The sequence below is a fragment of the Hylobates moloch genome, unplaced genomic scaffold, assembly GCF_009828535.3.
Source record: "Hylobates moloch isolate HMO894 unplaced genomic scaffold, HMol_V3 SCAFFOLD_2, whole genome shotgun sequence".
NCBI classification, from domain to species: Eukaryota; Metazoa; Chordata; class Mammalia; order Primates; family Hylobatidae; genus Hylobates; species Hylobates moloch.
In genome coordinates, this window is record NW_026652277.1 from 166734681 (window position 1) to 166752561 (window position 17881).

Below are 17881 nucleotides of genomic sequence, written 5' to 3' on the forward strand. Positions count from 1 at the left end.
AGCTGGGACTACAGGCGCCCGCCACCTCACCCAGCTGATTTTTTGTATTTTTAGTAGAGACGGGGTTTCACCACGTTAGCCAGGATGGTCTCGATCTCCTGACCTCGTGATCTGCCCGCCTCGGCCTCCCAAAGTGCTGGGATTACAGGCGTGAGCCACTGCGCCCGGCCGTGTGTGTTTTATCTCGAATTTCTAGCGATTTGTAGTAAAACAGCTGACAAAATAGATTAGTACCTCACAGTGCTGGAGCCAGATGTGTATTATCCTCGAGGGGCTACTGTACTTCAAAGAGGGAGGAAAAAAAACTAGGCTTGAGAAGCTAAGGAAGGCTCCCTAGAGGATTTTTAAGTGTTTTGATGTATCTTGGAGATTGGCCTATATACCTCCTAAAAATAAGCTCTCTCTAGCCAATGATACAATGTTTAAAATATGGCACATGCTGAACTCACAGTCTCTCTCATTTCAGAAAACAAATCTGCATGTGTGTTCTCTGAAGTTCTTCTTAGTGCGGCTCTTGATGAACTATATTTTGAGTATTACCAAACCTGAGCTCTTTAAAAAAAAAAACACTGAGATGATTAAACACAAATGCTCATGTTAATGAATTAAGGCTAAAACCTAACTGTGTGCAATGCAAGGTGGTCAGCAGTTATGGGAAGATGTCCAAGCCCTGATAGGGGAGCCCGGCTTCCATACAAAACCTGTTCCAAAATGTAAAGGGAGGGAATAAATAAAAATACAGAGCAAGGAAGAGTGGGTGGAGTGACAGAGCAGGCACAGACAGCAGGAAACATGGGAATGCTGAGACCACTGGCACCTGAGTGGTCATTAGACTTGCCTGTGGAGTTTGGACAAATACAGATTCCTGGAATCGATATTCCACAATTATTTAGGTTCAATTGTGTAGGTTTTGTCCCTAAAAGTAAGAGGTTTCCCCCAGTGCAGGCAGGATCAATCTCGCGTGGAAACCGGCCCTCGGTTCAGATGGAAATTCACTAACATCGTCTGGAAAGACTGCTTTTCCACCCATTATTGGAAAAATTCACAGGAGGAGATCACATCACGCTTTGGAGAAGCCATTTCGTAGAAGACAAAACTCTGTAGTTTGCACACTAGCATTGGGCTTGTAGAGGGTGAGAAACGCCTCTGCCTAGACTTTTTTTGGTGGTTTTAGTACATGTGGGAAGAGGCACCTCACTTGGCACACTTCATTTAAAAACAATATTTATTATGACTATAACCCTAATGGGCTTAGTTTTAAATGTTTCTGCATTAGGCCAAGTGGAGCCCAAGAAGCCAGAAGTCGCCCGCGGGAGCTGTCCGCGGTGCTGAACGCGGTAGCCGGCTTCAGCCTTTGACCTCCCCAGCAGGAAAGGGCCCTCGGTCCGCCCCCAAGCACCATTTTCCTTCGTGCTCCCACCTCCAGTGTCTTCCCTTCCCAGCGCTGCCACTGGCGAGGGCGGCACTGAGATTTTTGTCCTGGGCGGCAGACGACTTTGTGTTGCACTTCCTCCCCCGCCTTTTGCCTCTCCCGGGGCGGCGGCGGATGGGCTTGGAGGCGGATGGGCGCGGCTCCCTCCCCTACTCAAACCCCTTCGCGGGGAGGGGGCCGGGCCCCCAAGCCCCCACCCGCGCCGTGTCCGGCTCCTCAGGTGCTCGCGGCGGCGCCCTGAGCGCACCCGGGTCCGCTTCCTGCGCGCCCCCTCCCCACCTCCCCCGCACCTGCTCCTCCTCCTCCTCGGTCCCGCCCAGCGCGCCGGCAGCCCGATCCCCAGTGCTGGGAGGAGAGAGGGGGCGCAGGCGGCGACACAAAGGGCGGAGCGGCGGGGCCGGGGCCCGGGAGGCTGCGCGGCATGGACGCCGAGTACCCTGCCTTTGAGCCCCCGCTCTGCAGCGAGCTCAAGCACCTGTGCCGGCGGCTGCGGGAGGCGTACCGCGAGCTCAAGGAGGACCTCACGCCCTTCAAGGATGACCGCTACTACAGGTGGGCGCGGCGCGGGCAGCGGCGGGGCGGCCGGAGGCTTCCGGGCCGCAGTCCCCTCCGGGACCCCGGCGGCGCCCCGGCCTTGGCCTGGTCCCGCCGACGGCCGCCTCCGCCCGCCGGGCGCGGAGCCTACGGATGGGGACGGGGTAGGGGCGGGGATCTGGGAGGGACCCGGAAGGGGACGGGGAGCAGGGGTACTGACAGCGGCGCGCAGGATTCAGGGGTACTGAATCCTGGATTCAGGGCAGCCCGGCGCCCCCGGGCGAAGGGCCGATTTCCGTTCAGCTGAAACCCGAGCCGAGGCTCCCGCCTCCCCGGAAGAGAGCTGCGGGTTGTGGCTCCTCCCCGCGCCCCGCGTCGTTCTCCCCCCGCGCCCGCCTCGCCGCCCCCGCTCGGGCCTCATGCAGCGGAGTCTGGGGAGGCGACCGCGCGCGCTCCGGCGTCGGGAGGAGGGTCTTGGCCGCAGCTCCGAGCGCCCCAGGCCGCTAGGCTTTGCAGGACGCCTCCGAGGCTGGGGCGCCGCCAAGGGCTGGGGGCGGACGGGCGCGGCGGGGACACGGCGCCTGGGAGCGGCTGTGTGGAACTTGTTTGCGTTCATCTCTGTCTCCCTCTTAAGCGGCCTAGGGGAGGGCGGTGGGGACTGCAGACCCTGGCACCCGCCTCCTTCCTCTCTGCGCTCTGCAGTTCGGAGGGGAAGGAAAGTCTGTTTACCGCCAATGGCCGATTTACCCAAAGGCTTGGCGGTGTCGGGACAAGACCCTATCGCGAGTCGGTAGAAAGCTCCCTCACCCCACACCTCAGCCTTCCTCATCTGTTAAATGGGAAGCCTGAACCAGAAGGCCTCAGAAAGCTGAGGTTTAATCATGATTTACTCACACTGTGCTAAGGTTGGCGAGGGTGTCGCACTGCTATGGGGAACGGGTGGTTGTCATTTTTCTAAGACCCATCGTGTGCTAATAATCATAGGTACATGCTCAGGAAAAGATGTGTCACACTTATCCTCACATCTGTTAGAAAACCTAATGCCTTCCCAAGGGCTAATCAGCAACGCAGCGGAACCATGGTCATGGTTACTGAGTGAAAAAGCCCATTTTAAACAAATGTAAAAAATCATGTGATGTAGCTTTTGGGCGAGCCTGGAAATCTGTCTAATGCAGCCTCCTAGAAGACCTGAGGGTATGGGAAAAGAACCCACAGTTTCATATCATACTTGTTAAATAACATTATTTCCAATCTCCTTTTCTACTAGTCCCTCGTCCCCCGCCTCCTACTCTTTTTTTTTTTTTCCTATTTATTTATTCATTGAGACAGGGTCTTCCCCTGTCGCCCAGGCTGGAGTGCAGTGCTGCAATCTTGGCTCACTGCATCCTCCACCTCCCTGGCTCAACCAAGCAATCCTTCTACCTCAGCCTCCTGAGTAGCTGGGACCACAGGCCTGTGCCCCATCACCTAATTTTTGTATTTTTTGTAGAGATAGAATCTCCTTGTATTGCCCAGGCTGGTCTCAAACTCCTAGGCTCAAGTGATGCTCCCACCTTGGCCTCCCAAAGTACTGAGATTACAGGCGTGAGCCGCCATGCCTGGCCTTTTTTTTTTTTTTTTCCTTGTATTTTCTTTTCCTGGGAATATTTCTTTGGCAACACAGCTAGTGAAAGTGGAATGATCGCAGTGCAAATAGCCGAGAAGAGAACACACCCCAGTGGTTAATCTCCATCTTTATTCATTGACCAATGTATTCACCTGGTAGTTACTGAGCATCTTTTATGTTCCTGCTGTTGTTCTAGGCATTGTGAATATAGCGGTGAGCAAGACAGGGTCTCTGCTGTCCTGGGGCTTACAGATAATAAACCAAGTGACATGAGAGAGTGACAGGGTGCTGCCACACAGAAGGTAGTCAGATGAGGCTCATCTTCAAGGTGACATTTGTCTGATAACTGAAAAATGAGGAGCTAACCAGCCAAGGAGGCAGGGAGGAAAGTCCCAGAAGAGGAAGGAGGATTGCAACGTCCCTGAGGCCATCAAGACATGAAATGTTCAAGGCACAGATGGAAGACCAGCGAGCCTGGGGCACTGTAGTCAGAGAGAGGCAGGGCCAGGCCCTGAAGAGCCTTGAAGGTCAGACTAAGGAATGTGTGTTTCACTGGGACTGCAGTGTGAAGCCACTAGAGGATTTTACATGGGACAAGTGACATCAGCAATTTGGCTGCCTGTACTACAGCAAGCATTTGAATCTTTGCTCCAGGAGCCACTTCCTTAGTTGAGCTGGAGCTTGAAGACAGATTCACAGCGGCTGGAAGTGATCAGTGATGGATTCTGCCCGCCCCCCGCCCCACTGCCATCAGCACAAGTTGACTGCAGAGTACTTTACAATATCTTGTATAGACAGGGCAGTTAGGCTGAATCACAAAGTCTGTTTTATAGTGAGAAGATGTTTTAGATCACTGAACTATCTTCAGTAGCTCCATTGAATTTTTATATCAATAGATTGTCACTGTACAAAACTAGGTGAAATACTCGGGTTTCTAAGTTGGGAAGCTGCTAGTTACAGCTCTGCCTCTGTCTAGCTGGAAGGTGAAATTGCTATTATGATTTTGGCTCCTTCTCTTCTCACCATCTTCATTTCCTTATTAGTGATTTATGAGTAAAACCCGCCAGCTCTTTTCCCTGGAGGACCAGGGACTCACCTCACGTGGTTGGCAGTTTTCTCATAATAGGGCGAAGCAAAGAACACAGCTGCTAAAGCTCCGTTTACAAAACATGATTGGCCCCTCTGTTCACCAGCATGGCTGTTTGCATATTTGCTACATAATTTGGCATCAGTGAAGAGCTGCAGCTATGTGATCAAAGGATACATGGCCATTTCCACAAAATGAGAGATGACAGTTGTACTGCCTGTCAGGAGAGGGAAAGTGGTAAAACAGTAGGCCAGGGATCTGAAATCCTGGTTCTAGCCCCCGTTCTACCCTTTGCTAAACTTCCCGGCCTTGGGGGGAGTTAATGCATTTCACTGGACAATCCGTTTCCACATCAGGATAAAGAAACCCTCTTCACACGGATTTTCATAAGACTCAAACACTTTATGAAGAGAGCACTAAAGATGTTTTCAGATACACATAACAGAAAAACCACAGCGAACCAGTCTAAACAATAAGGAAATGAATTGGGTTGCTGATCCAGCAGCTTAATGATGTAATCAAGTTCTTTTCTTCTTAACTTGATAGCAATTGGCTGCTGATAATCGTTTGGGCTGTTGCTTCTCATTCACATTCATGGGGGAAACTGGCTGGCTTTCTATGGCTGTCTCTAAAAGAAAAAGAATAACTTGAAGTCTACAGAAAACTCCTTGAATCTGCGTATCTACACCCCACCAAAATGGTAACAAGGACATGGAATGTTCACGCACTGCAGATGGGAGGGTAAATTGCTATAATCATTATGGAAAACCACTGGCAAGCAGCTACTAAAGTTGAACATACACATTTCCTTAGGCCCAGCATTTGCTGTCGGGTATATGCCCTGCAGAAATGCATACATGGGGCCATCAGAAGACATGTACTAAAAAGTGTTCATAACAGCACAAGTTGTAATACTCCTAAACTGGAAAGTAGCCAGATACTAAAAAACAGTAGAATGGACAAAGGCAGCCGGGTGCGGTGGCTCGTGCCTGTAATCCCAGCACTTTGGGAGGCCAAGGCAGGCAGATCACTTGAGCCCAGGAGTTGGAGACCAGCCTGAGCAACGTAGTGAAAGCCCATCTCTACACAAAAATAAAAATCTTAGCCGGGCGTGGTGGTGCATGCCTGTGATCCCAGTTACTTGGGAGGCTGAGGCACAAGAATCGATTGAACCCTGGAGGAATTGGTAAGATCAGGATTCTCAGTGCTGGCTGCACATCAGAATCATCTGAAGGAGCTGTTTCTTATTTTTTTTTTGAGAGAGAGTCTCACCCCTGTCGCCAAGGCTGGAGTGCAGTGGTGTGGGACCTCCTCAACTCCTCCCCTGCAGCCTCCCAGGTAGCTGGTACTACAGGCATGCACCAACATACCCAACTAATTTTTTTGTTCATTTGAATTTTTTCGTAGAGACGAGGTCTCACTATGTTGCCCAGGCTGGTTTTGAACTTCTGAGCTCAAGGATGTGAGGGAGCTTTTAAAAACAAAGATGCCCAGGTCCCACCCTTGAGGATTCTAATGTAATTGACCTGGGCTGGATCTCTGCCAGGATGGAGAGCCATGAGGGGTGAGTGAAATATCCTAGAGCAGGCCGGGCGTGGTGGCTCATGCCTGTAATCCCAGCACTTTGGGAGGCTGATGGGGGCAGATCACTTGAGGTTAGGAGTTCGAGACCAGCCTGGCCAACATGGCGAAACCCCGTCTCTACTAAAAAATACAAAAATTAGCTGGGCGTGATGGCAGGCGCCTGTAATCCCAGTTACTCAGGAGGCTGAGGCAGGAGAATCGCTTGAACCAGGGAGGCAGAGGTTGCAGTGAGCTGAGATTGTGCCATTGCACTCCAGCCTGGGCCACAAGAGCGAGACTCCATCTCAAAAAAACAAAAAACAAAAAACAAAAGAATTATCTTAGAGCAGCAGGTGGAGACACCCTGGGGCACCCATCTCCTCCTCTGGTGGATTTTCCAATGGGTGGCAGTATTGGCAGCCAGGTGCCATGTCTCCCTCCCCACACAAAGCTCAGTGACTGCTGTCAGCTCACCGTGGCTCATGCTCTGTTTCCACGCCTCCAGGCTGGCCAACCTTCCTTTCTGCTTTGACACCTTTGATCAGGTTACATTCAGGTTTAAAGGTCTGGGAGCCACGTTTTTTATTTAAGGCCAACGTTATTTCCTGACGTATCTGTACTGATTTTGATGTAAGCATATCAGAGGGCCTCGTCTTTTCTCCTTGTTTTCAAGTTATTGGGTACACCTCAGTGTAACTATTGACTGACAACTCTCTCTGTCTTTTGTTTCTTTTTTTGGTGGGAGGAAACAGTGTCCCTGATGAGACTGGGATTTTATATCTTTTTTTTTTTTTTTTTTTTGAGATGGAGTCTTGCTCTGTTACCTAAGGCTGGAGTGCAGTGGCCTGATTTCAGCTCACTGCAACCTCCACCTCCCAGGTTCAAGCGATTCTCCTGCTCAGCCTCCCAAGTAGCTGAGATTACAGGCATGCGCCACTATGCCTGGCTAATTTTTGTTTTTTTTAGTAGAGATGGGGCTTCATCATGATGCCCAGGCTGGTCTCGAACTCCTGACCTCAATGATCCACCTACCTTGGCCTCCCAAATTGCAGGGATTACAAGTGTGAGCCACCGCACCTGGCCTAGATATTCTTTTAATCACACAGCCAGAGGCTAACATATTCTGAATCTCACATATAGTATTGGGCATATTTATGTCTATGATGGACATCTCTTGAATTCTGTTTTGTCAGATACTAAAGTTGTTACTCTGTTATTGAGTCCTTACTGTGTACTGAGTACTGGACCAACTGTTTACGTGCATCATCTTATATAATCTTCCCAACAACCCTCAGAGGAAAATGAAGTCTAGCAAGACCAAGTAACTTGTTCGAGGTTGCATTTTAGAACCAGAATTCAAACCCAAGTCTGCATTGTATGCACTTACCAGAGCTCTTCCTGATGGTTACCTAGGCTTAATTATTTCTTTGTGTACCTTGGGGTAAGCGGAGCTATTGCCCATACAGCAGAGTGTGGGTTTCTTTTTGTTGTTTGTTTTTGAGGCAGAGTCTTGCTCTGTTGCCCAGGCTAGAGTGCAGTGACGTGACCTCGGCTCACTACAACCTACACCTCCCGGGTTCAAGCAATTCTTGTGCCTCAGCCTCCTGAGTAGCTGGGACTACAGGCGTGGACCACCACAACTGGCTAAGTTTTGTATTTTTAGTAGAGAAGGGGTTTCACCATGTTGGCCAGGCTGGTCTCGAACTGCTGACCTCGGGATCCGCCTGCCTCAGCCTCCAGAGTGGTTTTTTTGTTTTTTTGTTTTTTTTTTGAGACAGAGTTTTGCTCAGTCACCCAGTCTGGAGTGCAGTGGCGCGATCTCAGCTCACTGCAACGTCCACCTCCCAGGTTCAAACGATTCTCCTGCTTCAGCCTCCCGAGTAGCTGGGACTACAGGTGTGTGCCACCATGCCTTGCTAATTTTTTGTATTTTTAGTAGAGATGAGGTTTTACCGTGTTAGCCAGGATAGTTTCGATCTCCTGACCTCGTGGTCTGCTTGCCTCAGCCTCCCAAAGTGCTGAGATTACAGGCGTGCGTCACCTCACCTGGCCTCAGAGTATGTTTATTTAAGCCACATCTCGCTCTGAATTGAGAGGAAAAAATAAAGATACTAATTTCCTGGATAGCAGAGCAGGTATAAGCATCCCATCTGTTCTTCCTGGTCATCATCCGGCTGCAAGGATGACTCGGTTCTGGCGACTGAAAGACCATCCTTTGCCAGAGGAGAACAGGCCCCGAGTCTGGTGGAACACCTGAAGCTTGAAGTGGACCTCGTTCCCCAGATATGGAAGCTGGGACTCTGGGGCCGCCTTCTGGGGCCACCTTCTAGGGCCGCGGTAAGAAAACACCACAGCCTGCAGGGCTCGAGCAACAGGGATGTATCGTCTCCTGGCTCTGAGGCCAGAAGTCCGAAATCCAGGTGTTGGCAGCGTTGGCTCCTCCTGAGGGACATTCTGTCCCAGGCCTTTTCTCTGGCTTCTGGTAGCTTCAGGCTTGGCTTGCAGATGGCTGTCATCTCCCTGTGTCTTCACATCGTCTTCCTTCTATGCGTGTTTGTGTCCAAATCTCCCCTTTTTATAAGGACATCAGTTACACCGGATTTAGGGCCTGCCTTAATGACCTCATTTTAGCTTGCTCGTCTGCCAAGGCTTTATCACCAAATAAGGCCACGTTCACAGGCACTGGGTGTTAGGACTTCAGCATCTTTTTGGGGACACAAGCCACACCATAACAGGCTTTCCTTGAAAAGAACTGCTCATGTGTTGATACAGGGCTGTGGATTTTGGTTCCTCTCTGCCAATGTTTTCTAAACATAGCAGCTGAATGCTTGATGAACAAGAGTCAGGAGGACTGGGCAGGTCCTGGCTTGGATCGGCCGCTGTGCTTATTGGAAATCGGGTCTACACATCTTATAGGATGATCTCGGATCCCTCCTGGCTCTAAAACGGAGATAGCAGACTGATAGTGCAGCTGTGTCTGGATCAGGGTGGCTCCGTCTCCCCGGCAGAGGTGTCTGAAACCTTCGCTGTGTCACCTGAGTTGCCTGAGGTTTCTCAGGTGCAAATTGGAGAGTGTGTGTGTGTGTGTGTGTGTGTGTGTTGGGGTGAGGGGGAGTGTGCAATGAAGGCAGAGGAAACAGGCTCTGGCCTAGCTCAGGAGCTGTTGGGTCAGAGATATGGTGCTCAGTGCATCCTGGCTTGAAAGTCTAGTGCTCCAGGAAACCCCTCCGTCCCGGAAAAATCAGGATGGTTGGTCAACCTAAAGGTGGATCAGGATACAAGGAGCCACTCCAGGTTAAGCCAGGCTGGGTGAGGCAGAGTTGGAGACTCAGACAGATGAGCCGTCTGCTGGGGTAGTGTGTGCGCGCTAGGGTATCACGGTCAGGTAGCGGGCAGAAGGCGGCTGAAAGCTAGCTGAACAGTGCAGAAAGGGACGGGGTGCTCATTTCCCCAATTTCTTCAGCCTCAATGGCATGCCCTTCCATGAGACTCAGGGCAAACCCCTGAGCTCTTGCGCTCTGGGGTCTTGGTCTTCCCGCCTTCCTTCCAGCCGGCTGGTTCTCTGGCTCTTCTTGGCTCAGTCCTCGTCACCCCCTCCCCTGCTCAATAGACAGCTCCCTGTAAGGCTGCCCACGGCCTCAGGGCTGTGCTTCTCAAAGGAGAACTCCCTCCTGCTCTTTTTATAACAGCAACTATATTGTAGTCCCTCTTTTCCTATCCCGAAATGAAATTCCTTAAAAACGTCATACATACTTCCATAACTTAAAAAAATTAAAGTACCCTAAATGTCATCTAAACAAGCAATGAAAGAAAAGTAATTGATAAGAAATAGCATGCATGACAACGTGAAAATGCCCTGGCAAGACTACCCTAACAGGAAAACGCCCCAGGGGTGACGGTTTTAGGAAGCTGGCACCTTAGAGCCACACAGGGAGAGGATGCTGCCCACCGCTCAGGGGCCAGGCAGCTCTCCAGGCCCCGTTCCCCTGCGGCTTGCTCAGCCGTGGGCAGCAGGGCACTGCTGTGCCTACTCCGAATGTTTCTGCACCAGCGTTCCCGCTACACCCCCCTTTCTTCCTTACCCCATGTTTGTTGGAGTTGTGAGGTTTAGGCCATACTTAGGAAATCAGGACAAAGCCCCATTGTTCTGCATGTTCAAGGCCATAGCAGAGGATTTATTTGTGACCCTGGGACCCACAACTGCATAGAACCATCACGTGCCTGGGACTGGCCTCCCCTGGCCTTGTCCTGACTTGGAAAGTCGTGGCAAATGACGGGTCTCGATGGAGCAGCGCTTGTTTTGCTACGTAGGAAGCAGCTTGAGCGAAGGGCTGATCGCCTGCCTCTGGGAGCAGAGCTCTGAAGGCGTGAGGCAGGCTCATCATGAGCAACCCCGCCCGCTTTTCCAGCTGCTAGGGGATGCAGGGGCACATGGCGGGTGGGCGTTGTCCTGCCTTCTCTGCCTCCTGGGGAATGAAGGAACCGAACAGAACTTGGAAACGTGCTATAAGGGGGCACGGCTGCACTCTTTCCATTCTTTTTTAGTTTTTTTTGATGGGGGTTGTCTTGTGTTTTAGAGACGGGGTCTTACTACGTTGCCCAGGTTGGAGTGCAGTGGCTCTTCATTGTGCAGTCATGGTGCACTACAGCCTCGAACTTCTGGGCTCAAGTGATTCTGATTCTCCCACCTCACCCTCCTGAATAACTGGGGCTCTGGCTTCCCATTCTTTTTAATACACCCACATGGCTAGGAAAGTGCCCTCTGCGCTGTGTTTGTTCATAGTGGAGTACATCCAGCAAAGTAATCTTGGTTGTTTACTGTTGACGTTCAGCCTTCAAGTCTTGTCAGGACTTAAAGACGGAGTTTTGCTCCTAAGTGAAGATAATGACCAGTTTCCCTGGCTTATCTATATGGCATGACCGGGGCAGTGTTTCTGATATATAAACCCATGCTCTTCGGTGAACAGAGCTCCCAGTTTAGGATTCAGGCCGACAGAGATTACTTCCTATTCCATCTGGAAAGGTCGCGCATGCTCCTGCCTCGTGGTGACAAGCTGGGAGCTCCAGAACCCGCGTTCTTCCAGTGGAGACTGTCCTCAGCTTCTGCAAGCGGAAATGCAAAACCAAATACCCTCCCCTCAGGCTGCAATAGGAATGAGAACATATTAGAACTTTGCTGTAGTTCTCATCATTGGCAGCTATGTCAGGGACAGCTAGAGGCATTGACAGTCACTTTATAAAGATATGGCACTACAGCATTGAAGACCATTGGTTGCAAGTATTAGTTTCAGCCAAAAAGGGTAAACATTACGAGAATACAGGGATCATTCACAGACCAAAGGGCAAAAATGCAACTGAACCCCAGGAAGGAGTTGGAGCTGAAACTGAGCCCCAGGAAGGAGCTGATGTGGCATGGATTCCATGGGTTCATCTTCTAGATCTCTCTTGCCAATGCCCTGAACTGTGGGTTATCAAATTTACTGTACATTAGAATCCCTTAGGGAGCTTTAAAAATACTGATGCCAGCCAGGCACGATGGCTCACACCTGTAATCCCAGCACTTTGGGAGGCCCAGGTGGGCGGATCACAAGGTCAGGAGTTCGAGACCAGCCTGGCCAATATGGTGAAACCCTGTCTGTACTAAAAATACAAAAATTAGCAGGGTGTGGTGGTGGGCGCCTGTAGTCCCAGCTACTTGTGAGGCTGAGGCAGGAGAATCATTTGAACCCTGGAGGTGGAGGTTGCAGTGAGCCGAGATTGCGCCACTGCACTCCAGCCTGGGCGACAGAGCGAGACTCCATCTCCAAAACAAAAACAAACAAACAAATAAAAAATACTGATGCCAGCTGGGCGCAGTGGCTCACGCCTGTAATCCCAGCACTTTGGGAGGCTGAGGTGGGCGGATTGCTTGAGCCCAGGGGTTCCATACCAGCCTGGACAACAGGGCGACGCTTCATCTCTACAAAAAATACAGTCATTAGCTGGCCGTGGTGGCATGTGCCTGTAGTCCCAGCTACTTAGGAAGCTGAGGTGGGAGGATTATCTGAGCCTTGGAACTCGAGGCTGCAGTGAACCATGATTATGCCACTGCACTTCAGCCTGGGCAACAGAGTGAGACCCTGTCTCTAAATAAATAAATACAAAAATACTGATGCCTAAGCCCTGCTTCAGATCTGACTCAGTTGGTTTGGGGTTCAGCCTGAGCACTGGGTTTTTTTTAAAGCTCCCCAAGTGATTCTAACTTCTGCAGATACGGAGACCCATTGTCTTAAACTAGTTTGCTTCTCTGTCTTTTCGTCTCATCTGTCCTGGGGCCGCCAATCTCTGATCAATACAAATACTCTCATGCTTATGCCACCCATTCAGCAGGAGGAAAGTGCCACCAGGCAGGTGCTCCTGGAAGTCACCCCCTCAGCTGGGGCCTCAACGAAGCCCTGAAATCCTGCTAGCTTTTCCCAGGCTGCTCATTTCTCCAGACTTTGTAACAACGATTCCAAACCTTCTCCACCTCTTTGCACTAGATCTAGTTGACAGGCCCCCCAGGCCCCCTTGGTCCTGCCCAAATCCACCTGCCCTCTCCCACCCTGCCCCCGGGCCACTGGTCCCTGGCCTTGCCTCCCGACCTGACCTCCTGGTGCAGGCCCCAGAGGTTGCGGTGAGTCGATATCACGCCATTGCACTCCGGCCTGGGCAACAAGAGTGAAACTCCGTCTCAAAAAAAAAAAAGTCCTGACAAATAGGTTGGTGAAAGCCATGAAGAGAAGCAGTTCCCAGCCTCTGCCCCTTCCACCCCACAGACCAAAGAGCTGCTTTGGTGCTGAGTGACATGGGGGCTCCTTCGCCCCACACTGACTGAACTGGCAGCCACGGGCCTGGCTCCCCAGGGCTGCTTGAGGGCCAGGTAATGTCACCTGGATGTGTAGGTCAGACTTTGGCCAAGGGTGACAGTGACTGGACAGAGCTAACAGATTGTTTCCGAACACAGTAGTTTGGAAATAAACCAACCGTGTTTGTCCTGAAGCTCTGGCCCACGTGCACCCTCTGAAATGTACTCTCCGACCTCCTGTCTGACTCCATCCTCTCTCCTTCTTTCCCTGGGATCGTACCACTCCCAATAAAATTGACATGGAAACTGTTGCTCTAGGTTCTGTGTTTGAGGGAACCCAGCTGCTAAGACATTCTTTAAATGTTGAGATAATCTTGCCCGGTAACTCACAGAAAAACATGGGCCAGAAGGAGGGTGGCCAATGATCCTGGTTTGCCTGGGACTGAGGGCGTCTTCGGGACAGGGACTTCCAGTGCTCATACTTGAAAGTCTCAGGCAAACCAGAATCAGCCGGTTGCTCTGGCCAGGTGGCAGGAACGCTCTCAGCTGCCACCTCCAGTCCTGCGCTCACTGGCCTCCAACTCCCTTCCCTTGTTCCGAGGGACGGTGTCCTCGTTCTCCAAACAATGAGGAAATGGGTGTCTTATTGTGAGGCAGCCAGCAAGCCCAGGGCAGTCATTTGTTCAACACACAGGGTCTCGATGTCTTTCCACCAGGCTGGGTGCCAGGTCCTGAAAAGAGGAGGACGAATAAAGGCTTGCACGGTGAGATCGTAGGAGACGATGATGGAGAGGCGCTGCTCAAACATTGAAAATAAATTAAAATACATGTTTCAGTTTGATAGCTTGGGACTGATACTTAAAAACCAACCAAGGCAGAGAAGGTGAAGAGTGTTGGGAGGCTGGAGCCTCCTTCCTGGTTAGCACCCGGGGCTTGTGAGCGATGGCCTTGCTGTGCCAGAGAGGCAAGGAGGGGCCTGCTCTACTCACCAGGCTTTGTTATTGTAAATTCCAGAAACAGCAGGGGCCACACAAAATAGGGCATTTGCTTTAATGGTGGCAAAGGGGACAAAATGAGGGAATATGTGTACGCTTCTTTCTATTTTTTTTTTTTTCTGAGACAGGGCCTCTCTCTGTTGCCCAGGCTGGAGCGCAGTGGTGCAATCTCGGCTCACTGCAACCTCCGCCTCCTGGGTTCAAGCAATTCTTCTGCCTCAGCCTCCCGAGTAGCTGGGACTACAGGTGCGCCACCATGCCCGGCTAATTTTTGTATTTTTAGTAGAGACGGGGTTTCACCATATTGGCCAGGCTGGTCTCGAACTCCTGACCTCGTGATCCACCCGCCTTGGCCTCCCAAAGTACTGGGATTACAGGTGTGAGCCACCGTGCCCAGCCTACACTTCTTAACATATAGTAGTAGACTTTCAAGTGATTCTAAATGTTCTGTGCATAATTATCTCACCTTTGGAAATGAAGAAAGGAGAGAATGCAAACATGGTTGTTCACAGACTTCAAGACTATGGTGGTGTCAGCCTAAATAACAAACAGAGAGCGGCTCTCAAAAATAATATTTATTTGGGAGCAAAGCATTGCAATGGGAATACGCATTCCACAGTAAGCTCTGTGTGTAGTCAGCGTGGTAAAGGAAGACAAAGGTTTTTAAAGGAAAAATGAAGAGGATTACATAATTGCTTTGACATAATTATTTTTGGCTACAAGGATCAATAACAAGGGTGATGCCAATTTGAGGTTGGCCCGGCAGTGTCTGGGCAGGTGTTGTTGCAGGAGTATTTTTTGTGTGTAAGGTGGTGACGGCCTTTATGCAACATTGTGGTTTTTTTAGAGTCTTTTGTGATAGTTTTTGTTACCAGGCATTTATGCATAAGTGCATAAGACTCCTCTTCATGGCCTTTTAATACGAGTGACTCCACTTTGATTCTGATAATTTTCCCATTCCCTCTTTTGATCAAGATCTTTCTCCAAAAGCGTCACTGATCAGTCATCCTGTAGTTAGGTTTTGATGTCCCTCTGTGCTTGGATGGGCCTGTCTCGGGTTGCTGGTCTGGTCCCATGTTGGAGGGCGTGAATTGTAGCCAGGAGTCAGTGTCAAAACCCTTTCAGCCACATTTGAGCAACAATTGAGCTTTGAAGGGACTGGCTGTGAGGCTAAGAGACGGGGCTTCACCATGTTGGTCAGGATGGTCTCGAACTCCTGACCTCAGGTGATCTGCCCCCCTTGGCCTCCCAAAGTGCTGGGATCACAGGCATGAGCCACCACGCCCGGCAGAGACTTGTTTCTTAAAATGTATCTAATTTCAGCCAGGCGCGGTGGCTCATGCCTGTAATCCCAGCACTTTGGGAGGCCGTGGCTGGCGGATCATAAGGTCAAGAGATCGAGACCATCCTGACCAACATGGTGAAGCCCTGTCTCTACTGAAAATAGAAAAATTAGCTGGGCGTGGTGTCGCATATGTGTAGTCTCAGCTACTCGGGAGGCTGAGGCAAGAGAATTGCTTGAACCTGGGAGGCGGAGGTTACAGTGAGCCGAGATGGCGCCACTGCACTCTAGCCTCGTGATAGAGTGAGACTCCGTCTCAAAAAAAAGAAAAAATGTATACAGTTTCATCTTATAGGTCTTAGGAACAGAGTAGTCCCCAATTTTAGTAATTTCATGGAACAAAGTTGGATTGGAGAAATCTAGAAGAATTCAGGACCTAGCCTAGTCTACAGGCAAATAACTAGAACTTGAAGCTAATGCACAGAGCTACCATTTATAGTTTTTATAGTGTATTATATAGCACTCCAGCCTGGGCGAGAGTGAGACACTGTCTCAGAAAAAAAAAAAAAAAAAAAAAAGAATCAATAATGTTTTAAATAAAAATCATACAAACATTATCTTTATCAATTACTTTTTTTTTTTTTCTAGACAGAGTTTCTGTCTGTTGCCAAGCTGGAGTGCAGTAGTGCAATCTTGGCTCACTGCAAATTCCAACTCCTGGTTCAAGCAATTCTCCTGCTTCAGCCTCCCGAGTAGCTGGGACTACAGGCATGTACCACCACGTCCAGCTAATTTTTTTGTGTTTTTAGTAGAGACGGGGTTTCAACATGTTGGCCAGGAGGGTCTCAATCTCCTGACCTCGTGATCCGCCCACCTCGGCCTCCCAAAGTGCTGGGATTACAGGCTGTAGAACCTTTATGTCTAGCTCAAGGATTGTAAATACACCAATCGGCACTCTGTATCTAGCTCAAGGTTTGTGAGCACACCAATCGACACTCTGTATCTAGCTGCTCTGGTGGGGCCTTGGAGAACCTTTGTGTCGATACTCTGTATCTAACTGACCTGATGGGGATGTGGAGAACCTTTATGTCTAGCTCAGGGATGGCAAACCCACCAGTTAGCGCCCTGTCAGAACAGACCACTCGGCTCTACCAATCAGCAGGACGTGGGTGGGGCCAGATAAGAGAATAAAAGCAGGCTGCCCGAGCCAGCAGAGGCAACCCGCTCGGGTCCCCTTCCACACTGTGGAAGCTTTGTTCTTTTGCTCTTTGCAATAAATCTTGCTACTGCTCACTCTTGGGGTCCATGCTGCTTTTATGAGCTGTAACACTCACCGCGAAGGTCTGCAGCTTCACTCCTGAGCCAGCGAGACCACAAGCCCACTGGGAGGAACGAACGACTCCAGACGTGCCGCCTTAAGAGCTGTAACACTCACCGCGAAGGTCTGCAGCTTCACTCCTGAGCCAGCGAGACCACGAACCCACCAGAAGGAAGAAACTCCGAACACATCCGAACATCAGAAGGAACAAACTCCGGACACGCCGCCTTTAGAACTGTAACACTCACAGCGAGGGTCCGCGGCTTCATTCTTGAAGTCAGTGAGACCAAGAACCCACCAATTCTGGACACGATACCATAAAACTTTAAGATTTTAAATTACATAAAAAGCTTATTTATAAACATGTATACCATTTACATTTACAAAATTTATTTTTAACAATTATACCTAGATTACTTATTAAAACTGAGATATTAGACAAAGCTAGTCATCAGTTATTTCTCTGTTAATCATTTTTATAGCCTGTGCATATCAGGTGTTCACCTAAGAACCTTAAATATATGGTTATTTTGTCAATAACTCAGAAGATACAGCTATTTTTATTAAACCAACAATATTAAATTAGTCTTACTTATCAAATAATTGTACAAAAAATCATTTTATTTTAGGCTGGGTTTATAGTTTTATAATCTTTGTGTTAAACCCTAATACCTTAAAACATCTAATGAAGGCCAGTATAAAACTGTCTGCCACGAAACCCATACAACAGTATATTAATATGTTGACAATTGTGCAGACATTTTTATTTTTATCAACAATTTAAAAACTAGTTTATTTATTAAAGACATTCTTAAGTCACATGAACTAAAACTCATTTGGGTTAATTAATACAGAGAACAAGTCGGCACTTAATGTCATTAGTGGATTCTTGGAAACTGTGACTGGGTGAAACAACGTCCAGCAGGTCCTCAAATAATGTCACTTTGTTCAATGCTGTTTCATTATTTTTATTTATTTTTTTGAGACGGAGTTTTGCTCTGTTGCCCAGGCTGGAGGTTGCCCAGGTTAAAGTGATTCTCCTGCGTCATCCTCCCGAGTAGCTGGGATTACAGGTGCCAGCCACCACGCCTGGCTAATTTTTTTGTTTTATTTTATTTTTTTGAGACAGAGTTTCGCTTTTGTTGCCCAGGCTGGAGTGCAATGGCCCGATCTTGGCTCACTGCAGCCTCCACCTCCCAGGTTCAAGCGATTCTCCTGCCGCGGCCTCCGGAGCCGCT

General features: G+C 49.7%; 1 protein-coding gene across 4 annotated transcripts in view; it reads left to right on the top strand.

Annotated features, from left to right (window-relative positions):
* The first annotated feature begins 1457 nt into the window (after positions 1 to 1457).
* Positions 1458 to 17881, top strand: part of TMEM181 (transmembrane protein 181) — a 98235-nt gene continuing 81811 nt past the window's right edge. For 2 of the 4 annotated variants that reach the window (XM_032161475.2, XM_058435635.1), the window contains exon 1: positions 1771 to 1984. In XM_032161475.2, the coding sequence (XP_032017366.1) occupies positions 1854 to 1984 (131 nt within the window). In that variant the 5' untranslated portion in view covers positions 1771 to 1853. Of the gene's footprint in view, positions 1985 to 17881 lie in introns of all 4 variants that reach the window. The other 2 variants (XM_032161483.2, XM_032161449.2) reach the window with 2 other exon arrangements.